The sequence below is a fragment of the Oryctolagus cuniculus genome, chromosome 1 (assembly GCF_964237555.1).
Source record: "Oryctolagus cuniculus chromosome 1, mOryCun1.1, whole genome shotgun sequence".
NCBI classification, from domain to species: Eukaryota; Metazoa; Chordata; class Mammalia; order Lagomorpha; family Leporidae; genus Oryctolagus; species Oryctolagus cuniculus.
In genome coordinates, this window is record NC_091432.1 from 150,516,030 (window position 1) to 150,534,112 (window position 18,083).

Below are 18,083 nucleotides of genomic sequence, written 5' to 3' on the forward strand. Positions count from 1 at the left end.
CTGAGAGGGGTCTTTAAGAAGTTTTTATCTTTCTAATAGGCATACTTCTTACATTAGTTTTTTTTGTTTTGCTTTTGGTCACTCAGCAAAGGATACATTTCCAAGTCTCCCTTGCATCTAGCTGTGGGCAGGTAACTAGGTGTTTGTTGGCCATTACAAAGCAGGCAAAAATGTGAACATCTTTCACATTATGCACTTAAAAGGGAAAGGAACATGCCTATTCCATTCTCCTTCCTACCAAATGGGGAAAGACACAATGGTGCTAGGAATGATGAAAATCAGTGCAAAAGGAACCTGAGTTCACAAGACTTGATGTCATCAAATTATCTGCAGCTGCTTCTATGCCAACCGCTAGGTGAGAGAGACAGTTACTAAATCACTGGCTTCCATATCTGTGAAAGCAGCCAAATATTCAGACAGGCACTTCACATGGTCTCTAGTCCTCACCTAACAACCTTATAGTGCAGCATCCCATTTTATGGATAAAGAAACTGCAGCCCAGAATAGCTAAGTCATATTGCTCAACATTGTACAGGAAGCAACGAGCCGAGGGAGGATTTGGTCCTGGATTTGGTTGACCTTAGGCTCTTATCACATTGCCACCTGCATAACATGGCTTTTCCAATGAACTCTGCTCCTTGTTATCAAAGCAACAAGTTTCTAAAAATACAACTGGACCCTGAGGAGAGATGTGCAATTATAATGTAATAAAATGTTCACCTACTGACCTACAGCCTATTAAAAGTTTGAAGTTCTCAAAGATCTTAGGAACACCCTGTTGACTGCAGTGAAACATACGTTGTCTGTCTCAAAAATGCCCCTTACAGGGAAACAGGATTAGAAAACAGCACAAACTGTCCTCCAAATCTGGCCTCAGCTAAGCGGCTGACATTTAACACTTAATCTAAAAGGTTAAGATAAATACTAGCTTACCAACAATTTAAAATATCCCTTTCCTTCTGAAAGGCAATATGTATGGAGCTTACTGCCCACTGTAGGCAGCAGCCTCCGGAGTGGCAAGGCCCAGCGAAATTCTCAGGAAGGCAGCCAGCCGGTAGTTGTGAAGTACTACCTTGAACTCATCCCAGTTTTTACTAAGTCCTTCCCCTCCTAATGTTTTAGGACCAAAAATAACCTAGAACAGAATTCAATTCCCTGGAAGTACAATAGGAAAGGAGGGAGGAAGAAATGGCACTTACTATGCCAAGTGTTTTTACCTTTTAATCCACATAATACACATTATAAGGATGGGATTAGTTTCCTCCTTCTATAGGAATACTAAGGCTTAGAGAGATCAACTTTCCCAACATAAAGCCACTAAAGACGTAGTTATCTCAATTCCAAATTAGTAGAAATGCTGCACCTAATTGTCAGTCTAACAGTGATGCATAATTTTTAATTCATATTAGAATCTTCTTAAAGACAGACTTGTTCCTGGAATCTGAAGGTGTTGGAGAAAGCTGTAATGGGACACTGGAGGCAAGACAGCAATTATTAGAACTCTTCAATTTTACCAAGGACTTGTAAGGTCTAAGGATCTACAAGCTATATCCTGACTGCCAAAGAGGGGCTAGGAGAGAGGGAAACACTGATTTTTAGTTAGCTCTGAACCCTTAGCCCAATTTTAATTTATGCCTTTTTTTTTTCTCAGTAAGAAGGAAATTAGAAAGGAAGACAGACAAAATGCAATGATTCCAAAGAGTAGGAAGGCCTGCTGGTTTCCAGTTCTCTCAAAAAAATAAACTCAGAGCTCTCTTTCACTGGAGCTAGTGCTATGTCTACTAAACATAGTGCTAAACTGTCCATGCCTAATCCCAAATAACCCTCACAACCATCGGTCTGCTCCATGCTGTTATTAACTTCACTGTACAGATGAGGAAACTGAGGCTTAGAGAGGCAAATCTTCTCTAAAGGTCACTCAGCTGAGCCTGGTCAGAGCACACCATGCCCTTTGTTAACAGGGAGGCCAAGACTCTACCCAGACCTGACTGGCATGGTCCTGGCATCTCCTGATTACGGAACTGCCAACTCAGAGCTGAGTATTTATAGTGCTTCTTTCTCCTATAAATGAGACCCAAAGCAGCAAAGAGAAGAGTTTCTCACTTACTACCTTCAGATTCACCTTTTGAAGAAGAAATATGAGAGCAGGAAAATACAGATCAGTCTCATCCATTCCTAAAAACCAAATGCAAGCAGGAAGAAAAGAACAGCTTCAGACAGCTGAGGACTCAAAAGGTTTCTCCAAATTCTGGTACTAGAAATCCTATGAAATTCTAAGAACTCAGCAAAATCCTTGCCTACTGCCTAAGACTGTGGAACTAGCTGTATGAGACTGAAACAGCACATAATTAAAATACATACAGGTTACAGGTTTTTTTTTTTTTAAATTTCAGTGAAATCCAATAGGAAAATGCTTTTTTTCTATGATTTTTTTTTCATTACAGACATACTAATCATGCACTTTGGAGCCACAACTATATAACTCAATTCTTTAAAAAAGTGCTGCAGTTATAACTTTATTTATTTAATATTCAGTAGCACATAATATTTTTAAATTTAGAAAATGTGGTAAACTAGACACAAGCAATATTAAGCAAGCACATTAGGGGGCTAAATTAAAAATACACTTCATCTAGATGCACATAAATTTACCTCTTATTTGTGTCAAACTCCAAAAAGCTTGACTTCAGTTGCTCAAAATCCTTCAAACACTGTCCTGTAGCTTATGCACTAGTCTTCAGGGAATGGTTTCCTTTTTTTCTAAATATGATCATTTTATTTTTAAATAAAAACATTTGAAAATACATGCTAATGCTGCAGCTGCCATTTTGGCAGTGAGACTGTCACACAGAGAGCCGGTGTTAAAAGATCAGATTAAGAGCCTTCAGTCCTGGCACCGAGTGACGCTTGCAGCCATGCAAGAGTGATTTTCCATGCCTCTGAAGAGACAGGAAATAGAATTCATCTTCCTCTAATAACCTGCCTCCTCCCCTCCCTCCAGATTACGGTCCATCTGGCCTTAGGGAAGAAGCAAGAAGTCTGATACTCACAGAATGCCCGGAAGAGGAAACAAGGTGGGCTATGTTCAGACAGAAAACATTAGAGTCCCTGCTTTGATAGCAGGAAACGTGGCCCACATGTTAAAGATAGAAAGACACATCTTAGGAAACTAAAGAACAGGAACAAATTCAATTCAAACTAAGAAAAAAAAATACACACAGAATTAGGATTTTCAAAACCATAATATAAATCACTATACATGAATCAAGGATTTTAACCAAGAGATGTCAAAGTGTGTGGCAAATAAATAGTTAAGTAGTGAGCACATGACGCCCAGCCTCCCAGCCTAAAGCAGAAGAAAAGAGCTGCCCACATCTCCCCATGGCTTTCCTCTACTGGGTACAACTTCCTCAGCCAATTAATTCCAGTCCAGTCTTGCTCAGCATCACTACTGTTACACATCCTGTTCCTACTGGGCCAGCTCATACAAACATGTCATGTGGGAAAATGACTTATTGGTAAATCAGCTCCACCAACACCCTCCAAGACCTCCTTCCACTTCTGAACATACCCCACAGATCCTGAAGAAATACCATGTGAACAAAGCAGCTTGAGTTATTCTATCAGGAGTCTGCGCCTGCATTGGCCCAAACCCTAATATCACCCCTGGGATAATTCAAACTTTCCCCTGCTACCTTAGGTATGACATCCCAGCCTGGTTACAGCTCTGGAGGTCACAACATTCTTTCCAACCTCCATCTCCATTAAGCAGATGCTTAAAGTAGGAAATACACACTAGTTCAGACCAGGCCAGGGGCAGCCAGGGTTCCCAAACAAAATGCAGATACACCTCTTGACTCTCACTCACCACACCACCTCATCTAGTCACAAGCAAATCTTAAATAAAACAGGTAAGTGGAGATAAGACAGGTGGTGGTTCTGTGGACAAAGACGATGTACCCTTTGTTTTGAACATGTGAATGCAAGATATTAACAAGGTTTGTGAATGATTTATGCCTCCTTCCCAATATAAAACAGATGAAGGATATACATGCTTACTATAACCCAGTTCAGACCAAAGAAGTCACATGTAATAATAATCCACATATCTACAACACATACACATGCTTAAATATTGGCTGCATGTTAACAACAGCATCTACCCACTGGTAGGCAGGAGGACCAACTACTCTCCTGAAAAGCAGTGACACAACACACTTACAGGGGAGCAAAGTGCCCCTTCCTGGCCCACAGTACAAAGCACTGCGGCTATAAGACACACAGATATTCCATTCGGTAGCTTCTTCCTTAATAGCTAATCTTACCTGAACAGATGATTCAGTAATCCAGAAGCAAAAATTATCTCTTTCCAATACTCTCAGTCACTACCAAAGCAAGCAAGCCAACACACAAAAAGAGAAAGAGAATAAAAAGGAAGCCGCTGAGCCCTTGAAATGCACCTTCTCATTCCAACCTGTATGGGTCAGCTGACAGCATGTACTTGCCCCGGCAGTGCACAAGGTAAAATCAGTGAGCCACAGGGCAAGCCTCAGCCATGTGCAAAGGCACCTATCACTGAAGTCTAATTTTGAGAAAAGTGAGTGCAAAGTCCATCCTACAAGTATTTTCCTCTAAGTTCACACAATATTAAGACCTAATCAGATAACGATAAGTAACTTTATAAGAGCAGCTGGTCAAGTGTTTCATTAGTTCCTTTACCATGTAAAGTCTTTTCTGTTTGATATGTCTTCTGACATCTCTTAATGCCCAGTGACAAAAGTATAGAATAAGCTCTTGTCTTCCTGGTCATATTTCAATCTACCCAACCAGATGCCACTGTGACGAGCAGGTATAATTCTGAGCAATACTACATGGTATGATGACAGCAAAATATTTTAAAATTTGAATTTTGTTTAGCACATTAGAAAATATTCCATTATAGAAACACATTTAAACTATAATACAACAGTGCATGCTAAAAAGATACAGAAATTGGAATGAGATCATTATTATTTTAGAAATATGAAACACAATACAAAAAACTGCAAGGCGAGAGAGTTGGTTCCGCAATCCCCTTTCTGTAAAACCACTAAAACGACAACTTTTAGCCCAGTGCCTAAAATCAACTACCTTACCTCTTGGGACAGGAAAGGAATGACTTGTGCACAGATAGCATTCAGCCTCTTGACAATCTCTGCCTGCAAAAAAGGGAAAGGAAAGTGATAAAGAGAACAGTAAGCTGGTTTCAGTTTACCATATTATTAACAGGATGATATTAAAACACACTTTATATTCTGGCTGGCATATTTCCTAAGGAAGAAGAAAACTATCTCATCAGCAAGCCCATCAAAAGGAGGCAGTGACAACAGTGCCACATTAACAGTACAATTTATTAACCGGAATTCATCTTTAAAAAGTTAACCTTCAAGCACTAGGGCAACATAAAAAGGAATTCAATTTTCATGACTGGAAATCCATTTTCAAAAGCCTTCACCAGGACACTTGCCCAATCTATATGCTGTTTTTCATAAATTCCCAGCTCTGCAAGAGTTCAAATAGTAAAGATACATTCTTCCCTTCACAACTCTTCAATTCATAATATGTCAGCAGATTTCTGTATTTGTGGCCTTTGCTTTAAAACATTGGCACTGGGAGCTGGCAATGTGGCATAGTGGGTAAAGCCACCACCTGCAGTGCTGGCATCCCATATGGACACTGGTTCGAGTCTCAGCTACTACACTTCTGATCCAGCTTTCTGCTATGATTGGGAAAGCAGCAGCAGATGGCCCAAGTCCTTGGGTCCCTGCAACCATATGGGAGACCTGGAAGAAGCTTCTGGCTTCTGATTGGTCCAACTCTGGCTGTTGTGGACATTTGGGGAGTAAACCAGCAGATGGAAAACTTCTCTCTCTCTGCCTCTCTGTAACTCTACCTTTCAAAAAAAATAAATCAATCTTTAAAAAAGTAAAAAAGCCCATTGGCATGGGGATTTTACACTAAGTCCCTAACCTCCTGAAAGAACAGCACCTAACCAATCCAAACAAGTTGATTAATTAGTCTGATTCTTTTTGTATCTTGTTGAAAAATGGGATATCTGCTTAAACCACAAAGATTCCCAAATGTGTCCCACTAAGGTTTTAACATGTAAAGGTTTAGGATATACTAAAATCTTATTATACTTAGCAGAGAGTAATCTGTATGTATCTGGAAATTATCTTTGGGAACATTATCTTTTTAACGTAAATCTGAAGTTCCACTGATGATGGACAATGGAGTTTATTCTCTAATAATAGCTGGAAGAATAGAATTTTTAGTTCAACAAGATATTACAGTAAATTTTTTATTTATTTATTTTTTTGACAGGCAGAGTTAGACAGTGAGAGAGAGAGAGACAGAGAGAAAGGTCTTCCTTTTCCGTTGGTTCACCCCCAAAATGGCCACTACAGCCGGCACTGTGCCGATCCGAAGCCAAGAGCCAGGTGCTTCCTCCAGGCCTCCCATGCGGGTGCAGGGCCCAAGCACTTGGGCCATGCTCCACTGCTTTCTTGGGCCACAGCAGAGAGCTGGACTGGAAGAGAAGCAACCGGGACTAGAACCTGGGGTGCCGGCGCCACAGGCGGAGGATTAGCCTAGTGAGCCGCAGCGCCAGCTACCGTAAATTTAACAACAACAGCAAAGAAATATACCAACCCTGCTTTCTTTAAAAAGCTACTACCCAGGAGCCAGCATTGTGGACAGCGGGCAAAGCTGCCACTAGCAATGCCAGCATCGTATATGGGCACTGGTTCGTGTGCCAGTTGCTGCACTTCTGATCCAGCTCCCTGCTAATGGCCTGGGAAAGTAGCGGGAGATGGTCCAAGTATTTAGGCCCCTTCTACCCAGCTGGGAGACATGGATGAAACTCCCGGCTTCTGCCTGGTCCACAGCTGCCACTGTAGCCATCTGTGAAATAAATCAGTGGATTGAAGATCTCTCTCTTATGCTCTCTCATCCTGACATTCAAAATAAATAAATCTTTAAAATAAAAAAATAAAAAGCAATCCAGGGCTTCTCTAATGTTCATCTTAGATTTTCAGATAATGCCTTTTATACTTTGTTAACACACCATTTTTTACATAAGACAGCTTATATTCTAATGATGAGGTGGGAGAAAGGAGAGGTGAACCGTGTTGCAAGGCAGAAAACATAAAGCAATTACTATCCTTGAGACATTCTTAAAATAAATCCCACCCAGGGTTGGTTCCTCATTTTTATGAGAGGACAAAAATGCCCTTTTTCTTGCTAAGTCATTACCAGAATGACAGCAACACTCAACTTGTGCAATCCAGGCTTCCTTCTTTCATCAGCAATCCTTTTGACTTTGTAGCCATGCAATCTTTTAAGTGCTAGCCAAGAGAAAATACAAATTCACCATGAAGTTTCAAACCTAAGCTTTCCATTCCAGCCTGCATTCCTAACAGGATGGACAAAAACCCAGCACCAATAAGCAGCAGTGAATAAGGACCCAACTGTGCTGACCTGATTTAATTTACTGCACTGGCCCCATGGAGCATTTAGCCATCCTTTAAGAATGCTTAAACCACCATGAAAAGCTGCAATGGGAATCACCAAACCACTCTCCACCTGGAGGAACATACCACAGTGGTTGTGGGGTGAAATTCCAGGGTGAGCTAAGAAAATAGAGCAGCATTCACCAGGCTGAAAGCCTGCCTCTCAAAGGCATTTGGTTGTTAAGCTTTTTGTAGGGAGAGGTGGAGGGGGAGAGAATAAAAGATAATGAGACACTTTGGGGCAGACCAAACTGATGATTCTAATGCTTAGAACCATCTGCCAAGCATATTTTCCTCATTATGTTGTTTACATAAATAAAATAGTCCCTTGCTAGGAGGGTTGGAAAATGTGTGGGCACATAAGAAAAAACTGAGTTCTTCAGTTTGCCTACATAATCTATGCAATGAAAACTACTCTAAAGAAACTTACTCCTCTGGCAAAATAGAAGCTGAATGGTATTTGGCTTCTTAATTTTGGACCTAGGCTATTTTAAGTTTGCTCAATTGTTTAAGAAAAAGAATTCTATAGTTTCCTAAAAAGAAATCTGAAAGTCCTTTTAATTAGCAATGTATGTTAACATAAAAGGAAGAAAGCGTCTAACTTTTTTTTAAAGGTCCCCTTTTGTTTAAAAGACTTCTTAATTTCTTCAAGTTGTCATGCCAATGGATTTTCATGGGCAGGCTAATTGGCAGCAGGCGGGTGGGGGGGGGGGCAGTGGGATGTGTGTGATTTCATAAAATTAAGCAGGTCATTCCTCACTTTGAAAGCTAAAGTTGCCTCGGAAACACTGCTGCTTCCATGGTCATCTAATTTTGCCTCTTTTGTCCCACAGGACCCAGCTTTAGGGAGGCATCATTTATTTACAGGCCTTTCCACTGAGCTTCAGCGATCAGCCAATAATACTGTGGACACACACTTCTAATGGCCTATGTTTTGAAACTGAGTCTAATCTAATGGCGTGGGGCCCAAACTCCTTTTCCAGCACAGCCATTAAAGGATGTAGGTTATTGCTGTTGTCACCATTGATATTTGTCATTGTAATGTAATTAGGGCCCTAAAATGATGCATTACAGCCCTTGGCACAGCTTCTATTAAAATCTTTTCTTCTGCTCACTGAACTGCGACCTGCTTTCTGATGAATAACAGACAGACAGCTTTAGGGTGAGGAGCAGATTCATCAAAGAAGTATTTTTCAGCTTTGGGGGAAAAGAAGGGGAAAAAAAGGCAACCTAGGAGGAGAAGCACTAGGGGAGGAAAAGCCACAATACACATTTGAATTTCATCTGACCACTTGAAATTCTGATTGCATCTGATGAATCTTGCTTAGACAATATATTCTCAGTCTTCGAATCACATGGTTAATCAGGGCTCTAATCTGCTATCCATCAGCCTATGCCAGCACTGTAGCTTCCAATCAAATTTATAGGTGATGTGGGTCATGCATCCTTGAGCAAGTACATTCACAGATAACCCATTTAAACAGACAGAGATTCTGAAATACTGCTGTTAAGGCTACTGAATGTTCTAATGACATTCTATGCTTTATGGACACTACTGAATTTCTGCCTTTAGATAGCCATGATATTCCAAAATAACATTAATGACCCCAATAAAAGGTCAATTGTTTATGTTAAAATATAATGGAAAGATGATTCTGGTAGCCACACCTTGTCAAATACATGAACAATTTTTGATACTTCTATTATGTCTTCATCTATCCATATATGCATCAAGATATTTAAAAATTAAAAAGTTATACACATAATATTTTTCTGCCCTCAACTCACTGCCATTCCCTCTTTCTATAATTTCCCACCTTTATTTTACATCAGCATCCAATAAAAAGCATCACTGAAGTGAGGACCATCCCTACTAAAAAAGAAATATAATTTGGGAAAAACAGCCTAGAAAAGTAACAAAAAGGGTATTCTATAAAACCTCCTTGCTATGCAAACACTTGACAAGTGAACCTCAGAAGGCTGTCAGGTGGGGATGGACGGTGAATCAGCAGCATGGCCAGTTAGCCATGAAACAAGAAATCATAAGATCTTCACCCCCTTTACCTTCAGGCTCCAAGACTGAGGAATCACTGAGAAATGTATTACTTTATGCCATGAGATGTGATATAAAACAATGAATATTCCAACTCAACCACAGAATTAAAAATAACAAATACTAAAGCACACAATAGCACATTCATATTTCCTTTATCACTTACGACAAATTACACTAGTCATTTAAGTAAGACAAAAAACTAGTTAAGCCTATACTTGAATTCAATTACATTCCCTCAAATAGACCTGATATAATAAAAATCTAATTTTGATTATTTCTGCCGTTATGCTTTTGTTAAAAAAATATATGTTAACAACATAATAAACTTGAGAGAAAGTTCTGATAACTTCAGTGATTTTAGTAATAAAAGGAATGTGTCAAAAGCACTGTTGGTTTAAAAAAAATGTTTCCTGGGGTTTTTAATCTCTCATCAAATTAGGAACATTACTACATATGTATTATTGAAATAAAATAGAATAACAACGCATTATTAAGAAACCATTTTAGCAGCCAACTTAAAGGCAATTATATTTTCAGGAAAACATTCTTGGAGAATATTTCATCATTATTTTATTTTCATATCAGTTTCTTTGCCAAAAATTTTTAAAAGATGACTATTTTATTAAATGTTTATCAAAACCATATATTCTCCCATCATAAACATATTTTTTAAAGTGATGAAAAATTTCTACTTATCTTGCCTTCAATCTTTTTTGGGAAAGGCACAAATAAGTATTGTAATCTTCTCCATTACTTCACCACTACAGAACAAAGACTATAAAATTTTTTACTTGAATAAGGAAATAAATTATCTTGATTTGTTCACTGGGTCCAAATTTTCTGAAGAAACTGCATAACTGCTGGAACTGACTGGGTTTGACCTGAGATTACAAGCTGGAGGATTAGTAAGAAATTTTCTCTGAAAATACGAAGTCTAAACATAGAAAAAATACTCAAGTAGTACTATTTCTCTAACCTATCAACTTAGTTAATGTCGTCAAATTCAACTTTACAAAAGAGAAAAGAACATGTAATGGATAAAATTAAGTATATGGACTTAAAGTCTGACTGGAATCGGCTCATGGATTTGAACCAAAGGAACTGTCAACACAGCTCGCAAGTTGGTGAACTAGATGTCTAAATATTCTTTTAGTTCAGGAATTTATTTTTTGCAAAATATTTAATATTACCTAAAGTAACAAAATGATGTGATAACATTTGAGAATCAATTTAATGGGAAACCTATCAGCTTCTTAAAGGAGTGATTCAAACTATCTGGATTTTTTTTTTCTTCAAAGTTTTGATATTAAGGCTGTCTTTAAAATGTCTGCCCATCCTCCCTCCTCCAATGAGAAATACAGTCTGTATGACACTCAATTCATACTATCTTTAACAATATGAACATGGCAACATTCAGCCATTTTTGACCCCCTCCCCCAGGAAGCCTAACTAAAACATGGATAATCCTATAAACAAGGCCATTTAGGTTTGTGTTTTGAACTCATATTTAGGCTATTTTACTATACATCAAGTATACTAGGTACCTATCCAGTATGCAGCTCAGTTAATGGACTACAGTTAAGTACCCCACTTGTCTGTCCTAACAAGATACAGGCTACTATTTGTGGGGTTTAGGCCGGCGCTGTGGCTCAATAGGCTAATCCTCTGCCTTGCAGCGCCGGCACATAGGGTTCTAGTCCCAGTCGGGGCGCCAGATTCTTTCCCGGTTGCCCCTCTTCCAGGCCTGTTCTCTGCTGTGGCCCGGAAAGGCAGTGGAGGATGGCCCAAGTCCTTGGGCCCTGCACCCCATGGGAGACCAGGAGAAGCACCTGGCTCCTGCCTTCGGATCAGCGCGGCGCGCCAGCCGCAGCGCACCAGCTGTGGCGGCCATTGGAGGGTGAACCAACGGCAAAAAGGAAGACCTTTCTCTCTGTCTCTCTCACTATCCACTCTGCCTGTCAAAAACAAACAAACAAACAAACAAACAATTTGTGGGGTTTATACAGGAAGAGAGCCACGGTGTACCTACACCTCATGAAAACTATTCCAATCTGCTGTTTTAACAGAGCATTTTTCCAATGGGCAAAAAAGAAGAGTGTCCCTTCCTCTCATCATTTGCGTTTTCTAAAAGTTAGATCTCTATGAAAAATCTTAGGTAACTTTTATCCTACATACATCTTCTGGGCTTTGATTACTGTGTTTAAATACTGTTCCAGTGCTAGGAATGACAGAGTGATGTATTATCAAGGCTGAGAATAAGGATCATTGTACCAGATGCCTAATTACTTTGGCAAGGTCAAATAATTTCATTCTCAAGTCTCAAAAACACTGTAATTAACATTATCATGGTTATTCTCAGCTCTACAAGAGGGTAGGGACAGGGAAAATAGAACAAATGATGGAGGGAAAAGTAGGATGTCCAGGGAAGGAAAAGAAAATTTTCTGGTGAGCTGAACATCAGCCTTCACAGAACAAGATGCAGCTCCTCACAGAACCCACTCCCTCTCATTTACAGATGGGACAAATTACTCCTGACGCCACAGGAGATGAAGAGCATTCACCTTCATTTTTCCCAAAATAATATGTGCAATCAAAATGATGTGAGAAATCCTTAAACATGAAAGAACTTTGAAGATAGGGGGGAACAAACGAAAATAAAATACAGTAATAGTCCTTACCAAGTTCTCATCCTGGATGCCAATCTACAGGGAAACAACAATCCATCACACTTTATTTTTTTGGTCTTTCCTCTTAGGTTAATGCTAAAGCTTCCTTGTCTGTTTACTTTTTTGCTAGCCTCCATTTTTCAATAAATTTCCACCTGTACCCACACTGCTTTTCCTCTCCTTCCAATGCTAGCACAACCTTCAGTAGTTTCTTCCTCCTTCTCCCAAGTATATCAAATGTCAACTCTTTGAAGCCATCACTGCCAAACATTCTTCTGACCCCTTCAGTTGTTTTCTCACTTAGGTAAGTGACCAGCTCTTATCAAAACTACAGTGTTGATCTTTTGCTGTTTGCCAGATACCACAATGCCACACACAAGTACTATTATTACACTTCCACGACCAGAAGCATCAGGCAAGTAAGTCCTCAACCTAACATGGCTAAAGTAGAAGACACAGCAAGGATGAAGGCAGTTAATACCTCCAGGTCTCTGCACTGGCTGTTTCCTCTAGTTGGAGCCATCTTCCCAGATCCTCCCATGGCTCACCCCTACTCATCATTTAAGTGTCAGCCCACTGAACACCCCCTCAGAAGTCCTCATTTACCATCCTCATCACTCCCTTTCCTCCCACTGTCTGACCCATTACAGTGTTACCTTTTCTTGACATCATTTGTAATCACATGTTTTTGTTTACAAGGACTATACTCACTCTTCCTAAAGTTCAATGTGCCTACTAATCACCAGGGAATCTTGTTAAAATCCAGACTGGAGTGGGCTGGGAATTCCCACTTCTAATGAACTCCAAGGTGATGCTGACACTGGTGGTCCACAGATCACATTCTGAGTAATAAGGTTCTGGAGAATACAGGTTCAATGTGGGGAAAGATCCTTGTCTACAGCCCCACTGACTGGTATACAGAAGAAATTCAATGCATAAAAATATTTGTTGAATGAACAAACTACAGTTCGGGCTAGGTGGTTATAACCTCATAAATTCTTTTGCAGGCATGTTTAAAATGGGAATAGTTAGCACATACCAATAGATCAACTATTATAGCATATCTACCACAACATCTGCTTACATTCTAATTCAGTCTGTTTAGCTACCCATCACACAACTTTTCTGGCATTTAGAATGCCATGATGTTCGAAAATAATAATACATAATCACTGTGGGCAACAAAAAGAAACACAAATTCATTCTGGACAATTCCTGACTGTAAAAAAAAAAAAAACTGTAAATAATTAAAGCTTCCATTCTGAAATCTTAGCAGAACACAGGTTTTAAAAGATTATTTTTAGAAGCAGAACAAATGAGGCCAGCATTGTGGTGCAGTGAGTTAAGCTGCCATCTGCAAACCCGGCATCCCATATTGCAGTGCCTGTTAGGATCCAAGCTGCTCTGTTTCAAATCCAGCTTCCTGCTAATGCACCCAGGATGACGGCAGATGATGGCTCAAGTACTTGTGGCCCTGCCACCCGTGAGAGACCAGACTGTTCTTTGCTCCTTGTCGCTCCCCCTCTTCGTGGAGGAACGACACAGGACCCTGCGCTGTTCTTTCGTCTGCTCGGCCCTCCCCGGGTTTGCTGCTGGTTCTTCCCGGGTTGGCTACTATCCCTTCCCAGTTCCCCCTAGCCACATTCCCCACTTCCGCAGGGGAGCGGCACACCGCCGGCCGGCTCGTCTCGGGGGCTGCACAGGTGTTCCCTTAGATGTTCCCCATAGATGTTCCTGGTGCATGCCGTCTCTCTCCTCCTTTATAGTCCTCCTCCGCCAATCCTAACTCGGCTGCCCACACGCCGAGTACGCTGCTCTCCTCCAATCAATAGCAAGTCCTACAGTTTATTAGTTGAACTGGAGGCAGCTGTGCGGAAGCTGTTTACTTCTCTCCCAGCGCCATATTGTGGGAGAGCAGATGCATAGAATAAGTCTTAATTCCAGTAACTCAGTCTAGTCCGGTTGCTCCCCACACTCCTGGCTCTGGCCTAGCTCAGACATGGCTGTAGAGTCCACATGGGGAGTGAACCAGAGGATAGAAGATATCTCTGTAATCTAACCCGTTCTCTTCTTTCTCCCTCCCTCCTTCCTTCTACTCTCTCTGCCTTTCAAATAAATAAATAAATCTTAAAGAAACAGAGTAAGAGAGATGCAACTCAACTTCTTTCCTACAATTACTCACAGAATACTGATTGCTTGACCCTCTGGAATTCAGCTCATTTGTTACATAGCACGGTGGGAAAGCATCCCACATGCAGAGCTCACTGTCAGTATCTCTGTAATGGTGTCTTGAGTGAACTAATCTGTTGATCCTTACAGCTCAAGGAAAGGCCCAGATCATATGCTGGCAGCTCTAGACTCACAGGAAGTAAAGGAGTAGTTCTTAATAATGTAAGACAGTAGTATGTGTAATTCCTGAGGTTCACTCTATCTGTACAGATCAGTTTATACTTATGAATGGTCCAATGGTGAATTGGACAAGAGCAAGGCTCAGGGCCCCACAGACACAGACGTGGTACAAGGAACCCTTGAGAGAACAGACACTGAATCACTCCCAACAAGGTCAGGAACAGTAGCAACATCACCTGTTACTTCAACCCAGGGCAGCAGCAAATCTGACTTAGGATCCCAGATCTAGATTCAGATACACAAACTATCTCCCCACTGTCCTTAACAAGCTTGTCTGAATATTCTCACTGTGGGAGTCTTCTAATAACAAGGAAGTTTCCGCTTGGAGGAAACTAAATTCTTGCCTACCTTGGTGTGGTTGTTCTTTTTGAGTGTAACCCACTCAAAGTGCACTGTCACTGATTCCTCACCCAGGTTTCTTTCTTAGGCTCACACTGATCCCCATATGCTGGGAAAATGACATGGGAAAGGCTAACCAAACACAAAGAAAAAAAAAATCAAAAAGGAAAATAAGTCCTTTACCACAGGCCAAGAGCTCTCAATATTCTAAAAAAAACAGCATCTGGCCCATAATCAGGCTCACATCTACTTTTGCCGCTTGTTTTCTTCTTTATTTTTAAGATTTATGTATTTGAAAGGCAGAACAACAGAGAGAGGGGTAGAGACAGAAAGAGAAAAAGATGTCTTCAATCTTCTGATTCACTCCCCAAATGGCTACAACAGTCAAAGCTGGGCCAGGCTGAATCCAAAAAGCCAAAACTCCATCTGGGTTTTCCACACAGGTGATAAGGGACCAAGTACTTCAGCCATCTTCAGCTACTTTCCCAGGGGCATTAACAGGGAGCAAGACCCAAACCAGCACTCATATGGGATGCTGTGTTGCGGACTGTGGCTTAACCTATGCACCACAACAACTGGCCACTTTATTAGATTAGGCAGGCTGAGAATCATCATCTATTTGTGTTCTTGTAGTCCCAGACATGTTTATAAGGTATTTCAACTAACTTTTAAATTATGCAGGCAACTCAGAATATTTAAACACATGTACTTTAGAAAAAAAGCCCAAATCCCCACATCGTGGCACAGCTGGTTATACAAGCACCAGTTCGAGTCCTGGCTACTCCAATTCAGATCCAGCCCATTAATGTGCCAGGGAAAGCAGCAGAAGATCACCCAAGTGCTTGGGCTGCTGCCACCCATATGGGAGACTCAGATGATCCTGGTTCTTGGCTGGCCCACCCCCAGCCACTGCAGAAATTTGGGGAATGAACCACTGGATGGAAAAATCTCTTTCTCTCTCTGTAACTCTGCCTTTCAAATACATAAATCTAGAAAGAAAAGAAAGAAGGAAAGAAGAACTCAAACTATAAATGTATTTCTTTTTATCCACTGAACAAATATTTGTTTAACATCCACTTACTAACTGTCATGAGTATTTTAGGTGCTGAACAAAACTAATACGTCCTTGCCGTCAAGGAGCTCACATCCTAAAGGCAAGAGAGACAGAAGCAAGCTTATACGAAGAGGAATTTTAGATACTGAGAAGCCTCACAAAGAAGATGAAGTAGGGGGTCTAAAAAGCAGTGCTGGGATCAGAAGTGGGTCTGAATTGGATGAGACAATAAAAGAATTAGACAAAGAACAGACTTAAAAGTGGAGATGTAGAGCCAGTATTGTGACGTAGCAGGTAAAGGCAACCATCTGCAACATCTACATCCTATATGGGTGCAGGTATGTATCCTGGCTGCTCCACTTACAATCCAGTTTCCTGCTAATGAACCAGGGAAGGCAGCAGAGGATGGCCCAAGTGCTTGGGCTCCTGCTACCCAAGTGAAAGATCCATATGGAGGTCCTAGCTCCTGGCTTTGTCCAAGCCCAGCCCCAGCCATTGGGACCATTTGGGCAGTGAACCAGCATATGAAAGATCTTTCTCTCTCTGTCTCTCCCTCTAACTCTGCCTTTCAAATAAATAAAATAAATCTTAAAAAAAAATAAAAAAGTTGCGATGCAGCCAAAAACAAAGCATGTTCTTTACATGTTGGGTATCCCTTATCTGAAATGTCAGGGTATTTTAAGTTTTGGACTGGGTTTGGGAATTTTTTTTTTTTTTTCTGACAGGCAGAGTGGACAGTGAGAGAGACAGAGAGAAAGGTCTTCCTTTGCCATTGGTTCACCCTCCAATGGCCGCTGCGGCCAGCGGGCTGCGGCCGGCGCACCGCGCTGATCCGATGGCAGGAGCCAGGTACTTCTCCTGGTCTCCCATGGGGTGCAGGGCCCAAGCACTTGGGCCATCCTCCACTGCACTCCCTGGCCACAGCAGAGAGCTGGCCTGGAAGAGGGGCAATCGGGACAGAATCCGGCGCCCCGACCGGGACTAGAACCCGGGGTGCCAGCACCACAGGCAGAGGATTAGCCTATTGAGCTGTGGCGCTGACTGGGTTTGGGAATATTTGCATATATGTATTGGGATATCTTAGGGATGGAACCCAAGTCTAAACATGGAATTCATTTATATCTCGTACACCTTACACACATAGCCTGAAGGTAATTTTACACAATATTTTTTGGGTACCTGCATCCTGACCATGACCTGTCACAGAATGTTTGGTGTGGAATTTCCCACTTAGCTCTCAAAAATTTTCAGGTCTAAGAACATTTCTGACTTTGAATTAGGCATCATTAACTTTTATCCCATTTTGCAGATACTAGTTACAAGAATTACACACATAAAGGACTGATCTCAGTTGAAACATAGTTAAATAATTTTTTCCTGTTGGACATCTCTGATGTTGTCTCTCTGGTTAGGACCATATAGACAGTGTGGACTATGGAGCCCTTTCTCCTCAAAACTCTGAGGGGAGATGAGGTTTGGTGGAAAACACTGAGGAAGCTGGTGGTCTCCAATACTGGCTTACTGCACCATTACTAGCAAACTTTTCACAAATACGGAAGCTCGGCCCTCACCCCAGACCAATTAACTCAAAATCTCCAAGGAGAGGATCTAGGCTTCAGCATTTCATTTTAAAGCTCCCCAGGTGATTCTAATGTGCAGGCAGGATTGAAAACCATTAAGCTAGAGCACAGGATGCATGCAATAAAAGGCAGAGTGGAAAAGGAGGACAGACAGGGCCCACCGGGATCAGACTGCAGAAGGTCTCGAACGCCACACTAAGGAGTTTCGACTTCATTTGAAAGGTGGTAAGGATCTAGTAAGGACAATTCTGAGGGACACTGAGCTAAATAGCAGACAAGCCCAAAAGCTCCAGTGCCTCTCTGCCCTCAACCTTCTTCCCGGCACTGATTATATTTGAATGGCTGTGGCAGGGCAGAAGAGATTTACAACCACAAAATACACCACCAGAGGAAAGATGGAGGATGAGAGATAATTTCAGAAAAGGAACA

At 41.1% G+C, this 18,083-nt stretch overlaps 1 protein-coding gene across 7 annotated transcripts in view; it reads right to left on the minus strand.

Moving 5' to 3' along the window:
- The window catches only part of TLE4 (TLE family member 4, transcriptional corepressor), a 166,106-nt gene that overhangs the window by 119,965 nt on the left and 28,058 nt on the right, over positions 1 to 18,083 (minus strand). For all 7 annotated transcript variants that reach the window (XM_070050442.1, XM_070050454.1, XM_070050438.1 and 4 more), the window contains exon 5: positions 5,136 to 5,198. In XM_070050442.1, the coding sequence (XP_069906543.1) occupies positions 5,136 to 5,198 (63 nt within the window). The remainder of the gene's footprint in view (positions 1 to 5,135; positions 5,199 to 18,083) is intronic.